The following is a 22,251-nucleotide window of genomic DNA, read 5'->3' on the forward strand; positions in this document are numbered from 1 at the left end:
GTCTGGGACTTGCGATAACAAACCAGTTAACATATGCAAAACCACAACATTCACATTTATTGGAGTGGCAACAAATCAACAATAAAATTGGGTATTGCGATCTAAGTTTTTTTTTTTTTTTTTTTTTTTTTTAAAGAAAAGGAGGTGGTGCTTTTTTGTTAAAAGAAAGAGTGGGAGTACTATTTTTAAAAACAAGAGAAAAGAGTAATACAGTAATAATATAAAAGATCTCAGTCTAAGTGGATGAGATTTCAAATTGAATTTCATGAGTTACATGTGTAGTGATCTTAAATAGGGTTATACCTTATTTTCTATTTATCTTAGTGTTGGCTTATTACCCGATTTTAGCGGGTACCACCCGATGTACAGGTTCTATATTCGTCAGTTAAATATCTTAATCGCGAATATATATTGTAACATATCTTAATCGCGAAAAACCACCCGCTTTTTGGGATTGGAGAAAAATCTAAGATGAATTAGTTGATAAAGTGTTGGTATATTTAACGTAAACCGCTACACCTCTGACAATCTCAATCGCGATTGAGTTAAATTTGGACTCGCGATCAGGCTCTGGGCTATCTGAGCAGTGCGCGTGTGCAGGGCCATTTGCTAATAAAAGATCTACTCTAATGCACAATGGTTTTCTTTGTGTAGTTCATGTTTTTAATGTAATGTATTGGAGGTTCTATACGAATGAATATTCGTTTGTAGATGTTGTGATAAACATACTTGAATTATTCATGCCTTCATAAGATACAAGAATGCAGAACGACAATTTCAAGTGTAAATTTAAAGACTCTTATACAAGCGAATTTACGTTTGTTAGCCACGGCAGAACTCAGTTTGAAGCAAAAAATACACTCTGGAAAACTGTTACGTTTGAAAAGTAGAATGCAAGGAAGCAAACTGGACCTCACCTGATTTTTATATATTTTGTAAACTAAATCATGAACAATACAAATCGGAAGGAGTTTTGACATTCCGACTTCCGGAACTCGAGATATTAAAATTTAAAGTTTAATATAGACGCTATATATCTATATGAAAAAGCACACTATTCTCTATACGAAACATATTATGTCTTGTGAGATATATATAAAGGTAACCAAGAAAGTTCTGTCGCTTTTTGTGGAGATCTGTGTTCAATTGGGCCTCACACCGCGAGTTGAATGCGAATGGAGATAAGGCAAAGGTCAGTTGTTGGTGTGGGTATATCCAACATTCTACCTGGTTGTGGCAGTTCAGCTACAACGTGAACTTGTGTAAGGACAGGGTGAATATGGAACCTCCACAGTGCGTCGTAAGGGCGTGTATGCTGTACGAGTTCAAACTTGGGTCAAACGCCACTACAGCGGGACGGAAGATATCTCAGGCCTTTCGTGAGGGTGTCGTGATTACGCAGACAGTGCAAGGGTGGTTTAGCAAGTTTAAGAACGGTGACGAAACACTCACGAAAGACGCACCACACGTGCCGGAAGACCAACACATGTACAAACTGAAGATCTCCAGGTAACAATTGAGCCGAACAGTGGACAGACACGTGAGGAACTGAGGCTAACATTCAATGTCAGTAGAGAAACCATTTGGCAGCACCTTCATAACTTGGCAAGCACTACAAGTTGGGTCTATGGGTCCCACATGATTTGTCTCTGGGCCAGAAGGCTACGCGAGCAGACACCTGTGTCTCTCTGCTGTCTCGTCTGAGGAAGGAGCCATTTCTGGACAGGATGTTGACATGTGATGAGAAGTGGGTCCTGTACGAACCTCCACAGCGTCGTCATCATTGGTTAAAATCCCATGAACCGGTTCCAAAACAGCTGAAATCAGTAATGCAGCAGAAAGTACTCCTGTGTGTTTGGTGGACTGCTCGCAACATCGTGCATCGCGAAATGCTACCGGCTGGTCAGAGCAGAACATCAATGCAACTGTCTAGTGTCAGTAGTTGAGCCGTGTTCAAGAAAAACTCAAAACCCTGGAGTCATCACTTCCCAAACGCTAAGGGATTCCCCCGTTACGGGAAAACGCTATGCCCCACATGGCTAGAATGACCCGGGACACCATCCTACGCCGTGGATGGGAAACACTGTTGCATCCGCCATAATGCCCGGACATTGCACCGTTCCATTATCACCTATTCCATTCTTTGGACACTCACCTTAGAGGACTCCAGTTCAACTCCGTAGTAGAGGTGCAAAATGCACTTGATACCTTCTTCGCTTCAGGGCAAACCAAGTTCTACCGCGAAGGAATGCATGCCAATCCCGAACGTTGGCAGAAGGTCATTGATACTGATGGGTACTATTTTTGATCTTCCAGGTACGTCTTAGGTGACATATCGATGCTCTAAGGTGATAGGTCAAAAAGCGACAGAACTTTCTTCGTTACTTTTATACATACTATAAAAAACTACTGTATAAGTTCTAGTATCTCGAGTTCCGGAAGTCGGAATGTCAAAATTCCTTCAGATTATTGCTCATTTTGGTCCAGTTTACAAAATATATAAAAATTAAATGGGGTCCTTTTTGCTTCCCTGGTGCTTCTTTCGCACAGTGCTGCACATATTACCATAATAGTCTTGGAGCAAATAAAAAAAAAGTTAAAACACACATATAAATCAATACAATTGTCTCGATTGATAGATGCTTTCACAATTGTGAAAAGGTGTAATTAAAACCAGCAAACATTGTTTCTGCTTTGAAAAGGACAAACATGGTTTCCCTTATAAAACCGCAAACACGGTTTCGGGTGGCTTTCGCTTTCGAAACGAGCTTTTGTGGTTTCCGTTCGGAAATCCGCTTTTGCGGTTTTCAGTTTTCAGAAAACCGGTTTTCTCAAAAACCGAAAACCGCAAATGTCACAAAAATTCGACAGCACTAGTTTTGACGCTAACAGGGTTTGTAAGCACTGCATTCAGCTCAGGTGTGACTTTTGGCGCCGTGGTGATGATCTGCTTGTTCACAATCCTAACCAATGTGTGTCTGTCTCTGTCATGCAACATACGCTTGCGTGCACGCTGGTGCTTCGCTGATGCGGTTTCTCCAAAACACTTGCAGGAAGTCATGATCTTTGAGATTGTGCCTCTTGATACACGAAACATTTCTGCTACTTTCGTCACGGAAGCTCCCACTATACGCGCACCCACAATTTGCCCTCTTTGAAACACTGTCAGCTCGGATATAATTCACGATAATCAGCGCGGACCGGTCACTGAGCTGTAACTGGCCCATTTTTAAGATTGGTCAGGTTGTATACCTCACATGACATGCCGGTGACCACAGCAACCTCACCATTCAGACGCAAATCGTGTTTGAAATGGCTAACTCTCTTATACCAGGTGTTTCCATATTTTTGTCCATCTCCCATACTTTTGGTATGCACCTTGTACCACTCCATTTCTCTTGGCGGATGAACAAAGGAAAGTAAGTTTGTCTCCTAAGCTTACAACCAAACACATCAAGTGTAAATCGGACAAATTTAGAAACGCTATCATGGGTCAGACAAACATGACAAGACACACAAATATACATGTTGAGTGAAGTAACAGAAGTTCGCTCCAATAATACCTACCAATTTATTTAACTCCTCTAGATGAATTCCCTTGTTCTTACGCCACGTTTCAAATTTTGCTAGACTTCTTATTCTATCGCATTCTGGTTTATTATTCCACTGCTTCTGACTTATATTTACCTTCTCTACTTCTGACTGTTCCTGGTTCAGCTCAACACATACCTCATCTCCTGTAAAATCGAAGGACATACACATTAATACAAGATGAGATTACATGAATTTTTCAGTTTTACATCGTGTCATTTCGTCAAACATGGGTTCTCAAACAAGGAAGGAAGAAAATAATCTTAACACCAAAGGAGATCAATATATATATATATATATATATATATATATATATATATATATATATATAGAGAGAGAGAGAGAGAGAGAGAGAGAGAGAGAGAGAGAGAGAGAACCGACAACATTAGGGAGGTAATTCCTGACACCAAGATAAGACAAAAAGTATAGACCAACCTGGGTGCACAAATTATAGGCCTTTCGGAATTATAGGCTGCCGAAAACATGAATAAATGAACTTTAAAGGTCCATAGCTCCAAAACTATGGGACCTATGCCTTACTGCTGCGTGCGTTGCGGGATTCTGTGAAATTTCGGGCGTGGCATGCCGATAAAAGGTGTCCGCCTCATGGAAAACAATGTACCCGTTCACTGCTCGAATGTTGGCCAGACAGATGCACGGATCTGGGTATGAAATCTTCATAGTTCGCGTTTTCCCTAAATCGCATGCCATCTTCATTCCACCTCTTCCCAACTATACAGTCATTTCCTAAAAGCAAGTACTTCTGCGATGTTACGACGCTGCTTTCTGAGGTGCAGTAAGGGATTTTGGGCCACTACACCTACTTCACGTTCCGACTTATAACACAACAACGGTGTGGAGTTTCGAGCTGTACATTACCACGTAACCTACATACATATGCAGGATTGCCCATGCAAAATTTCATCGCTCTACGATGTGTGGAAGTGGGTCAGGGTAAAACTTTCTCGCGCACTCTCGTTGGCCGGCAAATTTCAAAGAAATTACACATTTGCAAATTGGTAAGAAACTATTGATTTGCGACCCCCGGTGAAAAAAAAAAAAAAAAAAAAGAATGAACTGAATAAAAAGAACGCGGTGTTTTCACTCTGCTCTGTTCATCTCAGGATCTTTTTTGTATGTTACTTTTATATATAGTGATATGTATTCCTGGTTTTACTTCTTTTATCTCCTTTTCGTTTTAATACTTTTTACCTTGCCACTGAGGAAGGAACCAGCTGAGAGTTCCGGAACGTCAAAATCTTTAAATTTTTCAAGGGAGGATTCATTGGTAAATAGCCAATTTTTTGTTAATTACGAGAATATTAAGTTGAATGAATTACTATCAACTAACAACAAACCCAAAACATTTGCTGAAGTGATAAACAACTCAACACCCGATGTTCAAAACAAGGTACAAGGCGATTCTGAAAACATGAATGTCAAGGTCAGAGAAGTGCCTTCTTTCACATTACAGCAGGAAACAAGTGGTAGTGAGTGGAAGTTAATAACCAAACGCCCAAGGCCAAATAACGCTGAAGTACAGACAGGAGTGAAACAAAAGAATGAATCAGTCTTCGTTTCCAGAAACCGTAATACACTTATGCAAGGGATGAACACCACGGACAAACTAAAGGTAAACAAAATGGCCCCTCGTACAGCAGCACTGTTTGTAACGAGACTTGACCCCATATATTTTCCTACACCCCCCAGATTACGAGGAACACCGCCCCAGATAATTTCAGTTAACACCCCCCCCCCTTCCAAACTATGACGACTGTCAAAGATAATTCATTGCTCTAGACAGTTGTACTATACACAATTTGTATTACTAAAGAAAATTATAAGGTATACATATTAATACAGCGAGTGCCTCCTTCTAGGTGTGCCGTTGAGAAACCTATTCAACGATTTCATTGAGAGAGCTCACAATTGCTGGTTTAAGAAACCAAGGAGAAACCACTAGGTGTGCATTGTGACACATACTACAAGTGTGGTATCTTATGTGAAGTGAAAAGACGTTTCTTTCAACCTGAAATTATGTATGATTGAACTGCAAGCGGACAATGGTGATTAGTGTTTGGTTTGCTAGCTGCCTTTTGCGAGGAAAGCCCCTGTATATTTGGTATTAATCTACGTTTTGTGGACTTATACGTGCATATGAAGGATGGTTGAAAATCTAATTCTGCTTCCAGGAGTCGTAAGTGCTATTTTTTTTTAATAGTTGCAACAGTTTAAAGTTAACGGTGAGTAACCATATTATTAATGTGAGTCGAGTAGTAGGCTAGGCAAGTAACGAGCAGGTTTTAGATTACATTCATTTAACTTGATATATTAGCTCTTTAATGCATTTTAACATTAAATATGTATAAACATTAAGTGTGTATATGGTAAAAATATATACAGTAGAAGCTTAATATACAGAAGTCGGGGCTCCCCCTCAGGAAAAATCTACTCCCCCCCTCCCCCCGTAGTCAAAATCCTGGGAATATTCCTGATTGACTCTTGTGAGGATTTTACGGCATTTGTGAAAGACAGTGTTAAAAAGTATGTTCAATTAACAGCTAAACATAGCAGTTACTCTTCGCTTTATGTTAATGTAAAACAAAATAAGTTTATTGCTATTTGTAACCGAAGTGTATTGCTATTTACTGATGGTGTGCTATTTACTAGAAGATTTGTGGGACAACTGAAAGACGAAATTGTATGTAATGAGGCTGAAACTGAACCGGCTGGAAATAATAATTCAGGTTAAAAAAAAAGTGAAATCTTTAAGTTTTATGTCCCACGGTTATGCCGGTTAGGCTCAAGAAGACGATGATTATGAGAAATGAATGAAATGGTGTAATGAAGAAAGTGGGAGGAAACGGGAGAACCCCGAGAAAACCCTCGAGCACGGTGTTTGTCCACCACAAAGTCCACACGGCGCGAGCTGGGATCCAACCAGGGACCCTAAGCACCGGAGGAGAACGCTCTACCACTGAACCACCGCGCCCCCCAAGAATAATTCAGGTGAATAAATTAGTACACAATAAAGATGGCGTACTTACAGCTATTCTATCAAAATGTGAACGGTTTGAATACAAAAGAAAAGCTATTTATAGATGAAATAAACTGCTGTTAACTATGAATCGTGGTTAAAAGAAACACATCAACATTTTGTCCAGCTTTCAAAAAAATATAATGTGGTATGAAAAGATAGAAACTTGACTTTAGTAAACAAAATAAAGGGTGGAAGGCTGTACAGTCATAATAAAAAGTGAATAATCGTATGAAGAATGCATCCTCCAGATGAAATACTAGATGTTATTATAATTAAAGTTTTAATCCCTGGAAATAAATCATTATTACTGTGCTTGCACTATTTCCCACTAGATTTATCGTTGACGAATTTTACTAATTATTGTGACTAGTTATGTACGTTTTTACTCACAAAAAAACTAATTTTATAATTTTAAGGGATTTTAACGTGGGTGGAATAGGTTGCGTTACCGGAAATACAAATATAAGTAATTATTATATTAAGAAAAAAGCTGAAGAAATAGTTGAACTAAGTAATATTCTTCAGTTAAATCAATTGAATAGACCACATGACCCCTTTAAGAAGGATAGAGTATTAGACCTACTGTTAACCTATACGGAAATCAATTCAATAATATTTGAAATTCCACCGTTAAAACAAAAGGGGGGGGGGGGGATTTCCATCAACCTTTTCTATTTAAATGTAAAATAACAAAAAATGATAATAACTTTGGTAGCATCTCAAATCAAACCAGAATTTATGATTTTTAAAATGCTGATTTTGTAGATGTATATAATGGAATTAAAGAAATGGACCGGATAAACACAAAGAGTAGTGATATTAATGAATTGACCAACACATTGTATAATAATATATATATGATGTACTACAGGATTCCTACTGATCTGGAGAAATCCATTTCCCTGACTTCTCCCTGACCTACCCTGCCTTTCATGATAGGTGTTGGATGACGTTGACACATAAATAAGGAATAATAGGCAAATAATAATCACCCATCACTTACCACCCATAAAAATCTGAGCAACGTTCCATACTGTGATCATTAATGGTTGACTAACCAGGGAAGTACTAGAAGTGGTATGTGGGGATCTACATGTGTTATATATCGTTGGAAGGGTCACACTAAGTACACCTCACATTGTCATAAACTCATTTATTCATTATTTTGGCTGTATGCAGTTCAAGCAGTTTAATTCTCTTTTTAATTTAAAAGGACTAGCACATCCTAGCAGACGATGTGTATGTGTGTGTGTTCTCTCACTCCGAAGATGCATGTGGGCGTTGTGACCTTGATCAGCACTTTTTCAGCCAATCACAGCCCTGTCCGCTCTTACGTCACTTAACGCGTGAAACCCACGCGTACAGCGAGAGACGAAGAGATTTAGCGGGAGGCAAACTACTCGGCGCCGGAAGACAAGATCGTACAACAGCTTCTTCTACCCTGCTGCAACAAGACACTGCGTAATAATGTTCTACATTTAACAGAATCGAATTATTTTTCACGTTTTAATACACATCCATTATTATTATTCTCTTAATCGTTATTTCCTTGTTTGAGACAATGTAAGTATCAATATAATTAAAATTTTCAAATCGATTGACGAGTATTTTCTGCGATTGTGCATGTTATCTCCCACGCCTCGTGGCTGTCTATTGAGTACATGGTGCAAAATTTACTTTTAATTTATTTGTGTAATTTGTTAATTTTCGAAATTAGGATGCTGAATCTTTTGTGTCTATAAAAGTTGTACGTAGAATTTTTGCTTATGTGTGGCTGGCGTTGAAAGGAGCTTTCTTCGGATAACTTGTTTCATCGTCAACGCTCGAGCAAACGTCCTATTTACGACTATCAAATATAATGCTTGCTCTATCTGGATCACCATCCTATGGAGTAAACATTATAAAATGGTGCCGGGATAAATGTGTCGAAGCAGAAACCTTTCTTTTTGTATAAATGTTCAGTTTTTGTGTTTACGAACATAAGCCTAGGTATTTCTGATGTTCAAAACTTGCTGCGTAATTTTGCCGCCATCTCAGAGAGTTAATAGTACATGAAATTCGTGTCATTGTATCCTTGTCCAGTGCATTCATCCTTCTATATTGAAGCCTAAATCCTATCTAAATTAGAATATTTTTATTATTTGCATTCTTAGATTTTTGCAGAAATTAGTGAATTATTTGTGTTAGCGAGTTTGTTATATTTGCAACATCATGGCTGAGGGTGATCTTAGAACAGTTCTCCTTGCAATGCAGAGGGAACTGAGTGCATCAATTAACGAAATTAAAGAAAATCAGAACAAGTTGAATGAAAGCCAAAACGAATTGAGTGATAATCAAAAGCGTGTGAGTGAAAACGTTGAGGCGATAAATGTAAATCAACAGAAAATGCAAGATGATATCAAGGAATTACGTAGCGAGTGTCGTGAAAACATATCCCGATGTAAAGATGATTTGTCAGGTGAAATTAACAATGTGAATAAGTGTATTAGTGCAGTGCGACATGAATTGATAGAACGAATTGAAGCAGTGGAATTAAAGTGTTTTAATACGAGCGAAGATATACGTAGAAGCGTACGTGAATTAGCCGATGCAGTGCATGATATACGGGGCACAGTTGAAGAAAATACGCGCCAAGTAAACGACCAACAACGTCAATTAAATGAATGTCATAATAGAGTGGATGATTATGAAAAAAGGTTGCGTTTGGTCGAAAGTCTCGACAAGTACCGTGAAAGCAGAATTCAGAAGTGCGAGACTAAACAAGGTGAGTATAGTATAGCAGTGCAAGAGTGTATTCAAGTGTGCCACGAGCAGGGTAAATTTAATCAGCAGTGTTTTGAAACATGTCTCCGCGCCAGTGAATTAAGTGAACAAAATAAGCAAGATGTGGAACGATTATCAGAGCGTGTGCAGCGTATAGAATTAGCAAATGAGCACCATGATATTGGAAGTAATATGTCACAAAGAAACACAGGTTCCGTGCACAGTGTGAAGCGTGAGAGAAAATCGAGCAGTGAGTCTCAAACGGCGTCCGATACAGAGGTGGAAAGTGACGTAATAAAGAGAACCGTGCCGAGAATCAAAACCGAAAGAGAAAGTCCGCGTATTAAGCGTGCAAGAAATAGTGAAGTGAATGTAAGGCGTTGTTCATTGCGATTAGCAGACATTAAACAACTCTCCACATTTTCAGGTGATATGATGAAGGAAAGTGCAAGTGCATTTTTAGAAAATTTTGGTAGAGAAATGTCGTTCGCCGGAGTGCCTCAAAGTGAATATTTGACGATCATGCCATTGATTCTTAAGGACAGTGCACTTAAGTGGTACGATTTACACGGTAAGAAGTGTCAAACTTTTCAAGAATTTGTGATAGAGTTTCAGAATGCATTTGAGAGTCCTTTAGTGAAAGCCACACGTCTGCGTAACTTGCGTTCTATTCCGTTTGACCCAAAACGTTATAGTAGTGTTGTTGATTTTGTGACAGAGCGTTTTAGTCAAATTCAAGCTCTGGAAGAATACGAAAATCCAACCATTACGTTGTCACACATCATCACTCTTCTGCCCAAGCGGTACCAATTAGCTATGATGGGTTCTATGCCTGATAACATAAATCAGTTCCTTGCGAGTGTGCAGTCCATCGAAGGATTGTCAGGAATTACTAATATGTACGATAATCAGCGTAATAAGCAGAAACAGCAAGGTGGTGCCGGTGTTAGTGTGAATAATGTGAAAGTAGAACATGGTAGTGAAGTGAGTAGTGATAGTAGTGCACGTCCGAATTTCAAACAGGGATGGAAAAGGAAATTTCATAGACGTGGACGGCGAGGTAATTTTAACAGAAATAATAACAACTCGCACGGTGGTAATCAGTCGCAAGGCAATGGCCGACAAAACACCAGTACAAATGAAAATCGAAACGAAACGCAAGGTGCAAGGGCAAACGAAAATCAAAGTAGTGCGTCGACTTCCCAAGGTAATACGAATCAAAATACTAATTGGTTTCCGACATTTAATAGAGGTCCTGGTGTAAATAACGGTAACAATCAGCAACGTCAGTTTCCATACCAACAAAGTGGATTTTATCCGCAGAGTTCTGTGCCTTTAAACTAGTAGCGCCCTCCCACTTGGTAGCTGCAAAGGGGAGGGATTTCAGTAGTGTAAACCGGATTACTTTTCCACGTATGTGCAACGAGGAAGATTTACAAGCAGAAGATGATATAAGCAATGATAATGAAGAAGAAGTGATCAAATGTGAATTAGGTCATAATACAATGAGAGTAAAAATTTTGTTAAACGATCAACCCAAAATCTGTTTGTTAGATAGTGGATCAGAACTGTGCCTATTACGGTACAATATTTTTCGAGAAGTAACAAAGTGTGTAGCAAACGTGCATTTGCAAAAAGGAGAGCATATCGTTTTGTGCGATTTTCTAGGAAGAAAGAAAAAGAACGTGAAAGGAAGGGTTATCTTACCGGTACGAATTGAAAATGTGGAAGTGCCAGTTGAATTTCTTGTATTACCAGAACTGCATGAAGATGTAATACTCGGTGCAAACTTTCTTGAGAAATTAAACAGTGTCATCGATTTTAAGCGAAGTAACTTGCGTGTAGAATTTCAAGGAATTAGTGGTGAAGTGCCTTTAATACAGAGAAATAGTGAAAATGTCATTGTAGCTAATGTAAGTGAAATTAAGTGCAAGGTAGCCCCTATTGTTGTGTTGTCCGAGATAAGGGACCTTAATGATTTTTATGCGAGAACTGTGAATGTGTTCCGCAGTGGGTGCGCCGAGCCTTTAGAGGAAATTGAAGCTAGTGACTTAGTGGAGGACTTCCCACCGGATCTATATTTCACAGTAGATGAAATAAGGGATGCAGTTACACGCGCTACGCTGTTTAGTGAAAACGAGAAAGAGGAATTATTTCAGTTGTTAATGAAACATAGGAAAGTGTTCGCCCGTTTTCCTGGCCTGTGTAACAAATTTCAGTACCGATTAGAAGTGGATACAGATGAACCTATTGTTGCTCGTCCTTACGATATCCCGCACAAATATAAGGAAGGAGTGCGTGAAGAGATACGAAAATTGTTAAAGTGGGGTGTAATTAGACCTAGTTCTTCATGTCATCTATTACCGTTGCACGTAGTATTGAAAAAGAGTGGAGCGTTGAGAATAGTAACAGATTGTAGAGCATTGAATGTGCACATTAAGAATCCAGCTCTGCGTGTAGAAAAGTTGTCCGACCTCTTTGCTAAATTTAGTGGAAAACGTGTGCTAGGTACTCTTGATTTTACTAGTTCGTATCAACAATGTGGAATTACAGAAGATTCTATGCCATACTTAGCCTTCTTGTTTGAAGGAACGTTATATGAGTACACACGCATGGTGTTTGGTGTGAAAAATGGATCGTCTGTACTGCAATTGTGCTTGAATAAAGTGTTCCCTTTACCGCTACAAGAGAAATTAGTTAGGTATATGGACGATGTAGCTCTTGGTTGTACAAGCGTACCAGAATTCTTACAGCAGTTAGATGAAGTGCTTAGTTTGTTAAGTGATGCGAACATGACGCTAAATTTATCGAAGTGCATTTTTGGTGTAAGTGAAATTAATTATTTAGGCTATTACGTATCTTCAGAAGGCATACGAAAGGATCCGAAATCAGCTGAAGCAATCGAGAAGTTACCAGTGCCTAAAAATTTAAAAATGTTACGCTCATTTCTTGGTGCTGTGCAGTGGCATTCGCGAACAATCAAAGGTCATGCTGTTATCGCTAAACCCCTTTACGAACTTTTAGGGAAGGAAAAGAAATGGAAGTGGGAAGAAGAACACCAAAAGGCATTTGAATCATTAAAGGCTGAATTAGTGAAAGATGTGAAGTTACACCATCCACAGTTCGATAAGCCGTTTTATCTCGAAAGTGATGCAAGCAAACTCGGGTTGGCTTGTGTGTGTTATCAAATTATTGACGGTGAGAAGTGTGTATTAGAATATGCAAGCCGTACTCTTAATAAACACGAACAGAACTATGCCATAATTGAGCTTGAGTGTCTTGCATTTGTGTGGTGTATTCGTAAGTGGCATGTTTGGCTCAAAGGAGCGAAAATATACATACGAACAGATCATAAAAGCTTAGTGCAGTTAAAACGTATGCGTAATTGGAATGCAAGACTGATGAGGTGGTCTCTTGAACTTCAATCGTACGATTATGAAATAGAATTCATCAAAGGCAAGACTAACACACTAAGTGATTGTTTATCTCGTATGTTACCAACACAGGAAGATCTAATGGTGAATGTGAATCCTATACAGGCTGTTCAATCAGAAGTGTTCGATTTAGATCCGTCTACAATTGCGAAATTACAATGGGAATGTGACGAGTACCGTCCTATTATTAGTTACTTACAAGGTAATATAAGTGAAAGTGAAAGCAGTGCAAATAAGAATTCTTTCCGTAGTAGTGCTCGAAATTGGAAACAAAATTACACATTGGAAAATGGTATTCTGATGGTGAGAGATTTTCACTTCCCAGACAGATTAAAATTGTGTGTACCTCCATGTTTAGTGAAAAATATTTTAATTGGCTACCATGATCATTACGGTCACTTTGGATTTATGAAAGTGTTTAATATCATTTCCCGTATGTTTTATTGGAAAACAATGCGTAGTGACATTAAATCGTACATTCTTGATTGTGAGGTCTGCATGAGGACGAAGGTAGACCATCACCCAGTGAAATGTTCAATGCAATCAGTGCCAGCGAAAAACATACGTTATTTGGTCTCAGCAGATTTAGTTGGTCCTCTACCTCGAGGTAAACATGGCGAAACTTACCTGTTAACAGTGTGTGATGTATACTCACGTTATTTAGTAGCATATCCACTTCGACGTGCTACAAGTGCAAGTGTCGCAAAGTGTCTTACTGAGTCATACATGCTTCATCTTGGTATTTTTATGAACATCTTAGTAGATAATGGACCACAGTTTATTGGTAAGGAATTCGTACAAGCTATGGAAGCATATAACATCAAAATACATTATACTACGCCTTATCGCGCACAAGGAAATGTCATCGAAAGATTCCATGCTGATTTAGAGAGAATTTTGCGTGTGTTGTGCCGCGATTCTCATTCCTCATGGCCAGAATATATTGTGCAAGCTTGTTTGTTGTTGAACTATACTATTAGTGCCAGTTTGGGAATAGCGCCTGCAGAATTACATCTTAACATCAAGCCAGAAGAATTTACATTGTCACATTTTGGAATTGTGAAAAACAACGAAACAGTCGATGAGCAAGAAGGTATCGATTGGAATGGAAAATTAATAATGGCTGATTTACGGCGAAAGAAAATCATTAAACAACGGAACGAAAAGTTGAACGTTCATCAGAGAGCTCGAAGAACTTTGTGTGAAGGTGATTTAGTTTTCTTACGTCAGTATAATATTAGTAGCTTGGTAGATAAACGTATAGCCAAACTGTGTGAAGTGTACCGTGGACCTTACTTACTGTGGAAACAAGTTGGTGAAAATGTGTTTGAAGTATTGGATCCGCAAAGTGGTAAATATATCGGATTTCAGAATGTTTCTAGAATGAAGCTGTGGAGACCAACACCAGCTACTAGGAAAAAGTGGCTAGAAATCCTGAAGAAGCATGTGGATGAAGAGCAGTTCAGTGACATTTTAGAGAGAGCCGAAAAGGAAGCCAACGGAGATTACATGAAAGAAGAAGAAGAGGAAAGTAAAGATCAATTGTGGAACATCAATAATGAAGATCAAGAAGTGAGAGTACATTGTAGTTTCGTTGACGAAAATGTCTTGTGGTATATACGACATGGTTATTTAGATGAGCGAAAGTTATTGAGTTTATTAGAGAAATATTACCATTAGCACTTCGAAGAAGTCAGTTTGAATTTAGAGATATGTTAGGAGATATTAGAGTAATATACACGTTTATTAGAGTATTCCTTTTGTTGTTATTGGAACACCATTGAAGTTTTACCTTAAGACCTACGACCACATTTCGCCATGAATTTCATGTGCATCGTTTTCTTTTTGTCTTCTATTAAACTCTATGGGGTTTCCTTAGTATAACTTGTTTTTGTAACCACATCTCTGTGTGTCTTCGTGGTCGTACTTACAGTGGGTAGGTTTATATGGTTTTTTGTGGGTTGGCTCTTCTTCATTTAGTCGTCAGACCATCCCTAAGATGGATACAGGTTGGCGTCTGTAGACATCTGACATTGCCCCAATATAATTCTCCATCATTCGAGCTTATATTGGTTTATTTCTCTCTTCATTTTAGTATTCATGTAACAGTCATCAGTAAGGTTATATCTATAGGCTTATTATAGTATCTATATATTTTATTCAGCATCATGTCCTATATAGGTATATTTCAATATTAATTTATCATGTACCATGTACTTATTTGATGAAGTTGCACGAAGGCGTTGAGGATTGGGGCGTGCTTGTCGTAGTTTGTACTCGTGAAGTGATTTGAAAAAAAAAAAAAAAATGAATGAAAGAAGAAATACTTACATTTCTTTTGTTAACCCATCCCAAGTCAACTTCCTTTTAACCATAATTATGTTATTTTAACCTTATTATAGTAATTACATGTAACACGTAAAAACATACACTTGATATCCATACACGAAGAATACAACACAAGGAAGAACACACGTAGGTCCAAACAATAAGAAGAACACACATTCTATTCACTTCCACTTAATACGAATGCAGCAGTAGCAAATGCAGCACATTTTAAGTCACAAAAAAAAAAAAAAAAAAAAAGATGCAAATTATACGTTAATAAGTCTATACGCAATAAGTTACAATATTCCATGCATCTTCATATTGGCGCCGAATTTTGGTAAATAGTCCTGTATAAATAAATAAATAAATAAAAGGGACTATAGCATGCAGAGACCGTCTAGAACTTCCACCGATGGACCTAGCCCTATCCAATGGGAAGAGGATAGGAGCAGATTTAGTTGCCAAGTGTTCATTCAATGGAAGAGAATGAACGAAAAGGCTGGCCTATGGACTGGACATTGTTCTGGAGCATGGTGTAGATTGTGAATAGTGGACAACATGGACAGTGTGACGTGTGCAGATAGTAAAAGTATAAACAGTGTGCTATAACTGAACTGTGAAGTGTTGTTATTCGAACTAAAATTATATATATATATATATCTATACTCATTCTTTTTTTGTTTTGTTCAATTGATTGCAAAGGTGAAAGTGTTTTAAAGGTTGAAATTAATTCATTGCTTGAAGTGTTTTCTCATTTTATTCACATTATTTGCAATATTTTAGTGTATGTGTTAAATATTCAATTTCTTTAAGTGTTGAGTGAATTTACATTTGAACTAATAGGTTACAATGAATACATATTCATACATTTATTCATATTTGTGGACTGAATAGACATTTTATTTTAATGAGTGCAGTGTTAACCAAGCATTAATGTGAACTATAACCCAAGTGAACAGTGCTTCAAAAACTTTATACAGTGTGTCCTCGTCATACGCAGACACAAACTATAAGTGTTGCCAGGGTTCTTAGGATAAACGTATCTCATCAGAACTTTACCTATCAACTGTTCGGGTGCCATTTGTCATAAACTCATTTATTCATTATTTTGGTTGTATGCAAAGGCGCAAATCTGTCTTCAACATTGGGGGGGACGGGTAAGACGTTCCCATATATATATATATATATATATATATATATATATATATATATATATATATATATATAAGCGATGTTCAAAATATTTATGAAGTTGAAAAACAATGCTGTGAAGGATCAGGGGAGCAGAATTGTCTTCAGTGACGTATTTAGGAGACTATCGGGCTCATTCTCCCCTCGAAATAATTTGTTAGTTTTACGCATTCCACGTACAACAATAATCCTTCTTACCATTTCTAAGAATGTCATTGACTTATTTTCTTATGCTTTTTGTTCAGAAATAATACTGTATTTGTCAAATTTCATTCCATGTAAGAACTGCGTCCTTAATTGTTCTTTCTGTCATCCTTTCTATTTTTCTGTTTCTTTTTCTTGACGTTACTACTTTCATTTCTCCTATCATACTTTATCGACCGTTGTCAGTTGTGATTCAAGTTGGCCGTCATCAGTAACACCAAAACTAAGAGTAGCTGATAAGCGAAACTAGTGCGCGGATTTCCACACCAACATGCGCGGATATCAACATGACAGGACTTTAGTTATTATAACAAAGAAACAATTATATCGTTTAGTTATTTTTAAAAGAAGGAAATGTTTGAATTAAAGAAAATCAAAACGGGGGAATAATTAGCACGGGAAATTAGGACGGCCAAGAGGATGCTTTCTTTTTCTTGTATGAATAGAATAAAGGGTTAGATTCACTTCTAAATTTTTGTATCATATCACATAGGATTTATCGATCTGTAATTCTTGCCATTATAACTTCAATTTATGCATAAATTAAAATATATTTAATTCTCAAACTCAGGTGGGCAATTGCCCACTTCCTTCCATGTGTTGGGCATAGAAAGAAAATCCTAAATACGCCATTGGTTGTCTTCAACATTGGAAGGTGGGCAGATTTGAGGCTTATTCTAGATAAGGGAGATGAAACTCATATTACGGTAGATGAATCTGATCAACTGTTGCAGAGTATATTAGGTGATGTAGATGAAGTAGTAGTACATATCAGTATTACAAATCACTGCCGTGAAAACATTCTGAAATCTGAATACATGCATATTTATAATTGGTATGTTTCTAATTAGGCATCCACAAAGATCCACGTTAAAATTGTTTTATAGTAATATAATAATATAAATGACGACTTCCCCAAAACTATGAAGAAAGAATATCAATTATGTATGACGCAACAATACTCTTTGAGCAAAATTATTATAATCTTAATAACATTACAGGAATCGTTTCAGAAATCTGACGCATAACATACTTTTTACTTAACAGATGTAACCTTAAGATTATAGAGAAAAATATTCCAGCAATTGAATTCTTTTCTTTGCTTACGAAACATCCTCTCTCAAAAGAAAAAATGGGACACGCGGAAATACGTAGGAACAAACCATGGTTCGAACTAGCAGAGAAGAGAAAACAGGCAAAATTACGTTGGCTACAAAATCCGAATGAAATAACTACACAAAATTTCGTAGACATCAGACGAGGAACTTCCAAAACTTTTAGAACAAAGAAACGCGATATTTTGAAAGCTAAAATTTAGGAACTTGAAGATAATAGTAAAAATAAAAACATTCGGGACGTGTATAAAGGGATCAACGAATTTAAGAAAGGCTATCAACCTCGTTCTTATATATGAAAGAAAGCTGATGGAACAGTTCTCACTGATACAGATAGCATTTTAAATAGATAGAAAGATTTCTTTGACGATTTGCTTAACACGCAACCAAAAACTAATGTGCGTGGAGAAAGGAAGATACACACCGCAGAACCATATATTCCAGAACCCAATCGAATAGAAGTAAAAATCGCTATAAAGAAATTAAAGAAACACAAATCTCGGGTGTAAACGAAATTCCAGCTGAGTTAGTTTTAGCTGGAGGCAAAAAATTGTGGAACAAGATACACAAACTCATTCTCCTTATCTACAACAAGGAAGAATTGCCACAAGAGTGGGAAGAATCAATCATTGTTCCAATCCACAAGAAAGGCGACAAAACTGACTGTAATAATTATCGAAGCATCTCTCTTCTGTTAACATCCTATAAAATCCTTTCAAACATTCTATTAGCAAGATTGACCCCATACGCAGATGAAATTTTTGGAGATTATCAGTGTAGATTTAGACGAAATCGATCAACTATCGACCAAATATTTACCATTCGCCAAATACTCGAAAACAGGCGGAAATACAGTAGTCCGGCACATCAACTATTTATTGATTTTAGAAAGGCTTATAACTCGGTTAGGAGAGAAACATTGTACAACGTTCTTACAGAATTTGGAATACCGAAAAAGCTAATTAGATCAATTAAGGCATGTTTAAATGAATCCCAAAGTAAAGTCCGGGCAGGAAAATTTTTGGCCACGAGCTTTCACGTTAAGAATGGCCTGAAACAAGAAGATGCGTTGTCGCCATTATTATTCAACTTTGTCCTGGAATACGCTATAAGGAAAATCAAAGATAGCAACCAGGGCCTAGAGCTGAACGGTGTTCACCAGGTTATGCGTACGCTGATTATGTAAATTTAGTAGGGGATGATAGGAGAAAACTAGAAAGAAATGCAGAGGTCTTATTAGATGCGCTTGCATGGACATGGGTTTAGAAGTAAATGCAGAGAAAACTAAATACATGGAAATGCGTCGGGACCGTAATACGGCAAATTATGTATGTGTTAAAATATTAAATAATACTTTTGATAAAGTGGATACTTTCAAATATCTAGGATCAATATTAACAGACGAAAATCATATTCACGAAGAAATTAAATGTCGACTAAAAACAGGGAATTCGTGTTATTATTCAGTTCAAAACCTCTTGTCGTCGCGAATTCTGTCGAGGGATTTGAAGCTTAAAATGTATAAAACGATAATCATACCTGTTGTTCTGTATGGTTTAGAAGCATGGTCGCTTACTGAGTGCAGAGCATAGACTGAAAGTATTTGAGAACAAGATCCCGAGATAAATATTCGGACCAAGAGGAACGGGAATGGAGAATGGTGGAAACTTCATAACGACGAACTACGTAAATTATACGGCTTACCAAACATTGTTAAGGTCATCAAGTCTAGGAGGCTTAGGTGGGCAGGACATGTAGCCAGGATGGAAGAAAGTAGGAACGCTTTCAAAGTGTTAGGGGTAAGACCAATCGGAAAACGACTATTAAGAAGACTTAGGCGCAGATGAGAAGACAATATTAAGATGGATCTCGCAGAGATAGGAATACAAAGTAGAAACTGGATCCAGTTGGCCAAGAATAGAAGTCAGTAGAGAGCTTTTGTGAACGCAGCATTGAACCTCCGGGTTCCATAGGCTATAGAGTTAGTTAGCTTACGAAGCATGAGTAGAGGCCTAGGCTGATACTACAAATAGATTAAATGCGCATTTACTGAAAAGATGGGTTCTATTGACATTGGATATTCTATATACTCTTCGTGTGCTAGGGCCTAGGGGAGAGGAGGAGATAAGATTTCATATCAGGTTACGTCACGCACAGTCGCACGCCTTCATTTTCATTAAAAATGGAAAAGCCAAGAGAAACAAATTTCATCTCACTTTCCTATGTGGCAGTCGGACACAACTCATCACAGTTATCTGCAAAAAGCACTTTTCAAGCACTATTGGTAGAGCCTCCAGTTCCAATGTTGGGGGGGACATGTCTCCCCTTTTCCCCGGAATTCGTGCCCGTACCTACAGCTGAGACAACTTTCCAGCATGAGGAGAGGGGCATATCCTCCTCTGGCATTTATTACAATTTGTGCCCAAATAGCGGAAGTGGAATTAATACATATTGATGAGACTACTAAACTCACTACAGCACGAAGTTCAGTTTGAAATACTACAGAATACGATTCTTTTTTTTAAAAAATGGAAAAGCCAAGAGAAATCAATTTCATGTTACATTCCTTTCAGGCAGTCGGACACAAATCATGACACTTATCCGAAAAAGCACTTTTTAAATCAGATTATTGGGGGGGACAGTCCCCCCCAGGTCCAAGATTGGGGGGGACATGTCCCCCTCGTCCCCCCCCGGGATTTGCGCCAGTGGCTGTATGCAGTTCAAGCAGTTTAATTCTCTTTTTAATTTAAAAGGACTAGCACATCCTAGCAGACGATGTGTATGTGTGTGTGTTCTCTCACTCCGAAGATGCATGTGGGCGTTGTGACCTTGATCAGCACTTTTTCAGCCAATCACAGCCCTGTCCGCTCTTACGTCACTTAACGCGTGAAACCCACGCGTACAGCGAGAGACGAAGAGATTTAGCGGGAGGCAAACTACTCGGCGCCAGAAGACAAGATCGTACAACAGCTTCTTCTACCCTGCTGCAACAAGACACTGCGTAATAATGTTCTACATTTAACAGAATCGAATTATTTTTCACGTTTTAATACACATCCATTATTATTATTCTCTTAATCGTTATTTCCTTGTTTGAGACAATGTAAGTATCAATATAATTAAAATTTTCAAATCGATTGACGAGTATTTTCTGCGATTGTGCATGTTATCTCCCACGCCTCGTGGCTGTCTATTGAGTACATGGTGCAAAATTTACTTTTAATTTATTTGTGTAATTTGTTAATTTTCGAAATTAGGATGCTGAATCTTTTGTGTCTATAAAAGTTGTACGTAGAATTTTTGCTTATGTGTGGCTGGCGTTGAAAGGAGCTTTCTTCGGATAACTTGTTTCATCGTCAACGCTCGAGCAAACGTCCTATTTACGACTATCAAATATAATGCTTGCTCTATCTGGATCACCATTCTATGGAGTAAACATTATAACATGTGAAATATCTCGCTTGAATGGGACCTGTAGGGGGCTTGGCGAATATTTCTAGATCAGAACAAGGCATGCTCCGAAATACCTAAAACGTGGACAAAATAGGAAGCTATGAAGCTATGAGAAAAAAAAATCTGAAATTGTGCATATAGAGATATTCGACGTCGCTGTGTATGTACAGAACGGAAATATGTTATTCTTACACATGTAGTAAAAAAATACCTATAGTACATAATGAGGCAAGTAGGGACAGGCGATGTTTTACAATAAATTACAATTACGAACAAATTACATAGACAATAATTATTTTACTACCAACTTCCTTCCCCGCCTCCGAAGAGATACGCAGGGGTAGATATGTGTGATATATCGTTGAAAAGCTCGCACCAAGTACACTTTACATCTGAAACATCTTGCTTGAATGGCGCCTGGAGGGTACGTTGCGATTTTGCATATATCATCTGAATGACAGTGAAAAGTGCGCGTTGAAGTTTGAAACATCGTTAAAGATTCCATAACTGTCTTTCTGGTTTCACATTGTGCCGTGTACATATGTAAGCCATATGTGACAAATATCCACTCTCATGAGTAGGGATGGTACCGACATCGAGAAAGTCTCGATCTCGTCTCTAATTCGAGACAGAGATGTGCTTTCCCAAATCGAGACGAGATCGAGAGGAGTCCACGCTCGTCTCGATACACGTACGTCCATTCTGTACTGTTGCACTTTTTGTCCGCCATATTGGATTCGCCATTTTGAATTTTACATTTTTGGTATCCGATTTATACGTAGTGACGTCGAATATCTTTATATACTCAGTTTCAAATCCATAGCTCCTTTTTTTGTAATTTGTGTCCGCCATGTTGATTTGCAAACATTTGATATCAGATTCGTATTCAGCTATCTTTCAAACCTATATATACAACGTCTCAAAACAATTTCGTCATAACTTCCTATTTTGCCCATGTTTTCTGGAATTTCGGAGCGTGCCTTGTTCTGATCTTGAAATGTTCGCCACGCTCCCTACAGGCCCCATTCAAGCGAGATATTTTACATGTGAGGTGTACTTAATGTGGCCTTTCCAACGATATGTAATACATGTAGATCTCCGCGTACCATTTCTAGTACTTCCCTAGTAAGCT

The 22,251-nt window shown here is 38.0% G+C and overlaps 1 protein-coding gene across 1 annotated transcript in view; it reads right to left on the bottom strand.

The window, feature by feature from the left end:
• Positions 1–22,251, bottom strand: part of LOC145672071 (uncharacterized) — a 110,001-nt gene that overhangs the window by 25,264 nt on the left and 62,486 nt on the right. The window contains exon 3 of the mRNA XM_081741313.1: positions 3,568–3,737. Coding sequence (XP_081597439.1) covers positions 3,568–3,737 — 170 coding nt within the window. The remainder of the gene's footprint in view (positions 1–3,567; positions 3,738–22,251) is intronic.

The sequence above is a fragment of the Thermobia domestica genome, chromosome 15 (assembly GCF_964235325.1).
Source record: "Thermobia domestica chromosome 15, izTheDome1.hap1.1, whole genome shotgun sequence".
In the NCBI taxonomy this organism is placed as follows: Eukaryota; Metazoa; Arthropoda; class Insecta; order Zygentoma; family Lepismatidae; genus Thermobia; species Thermobia domestica.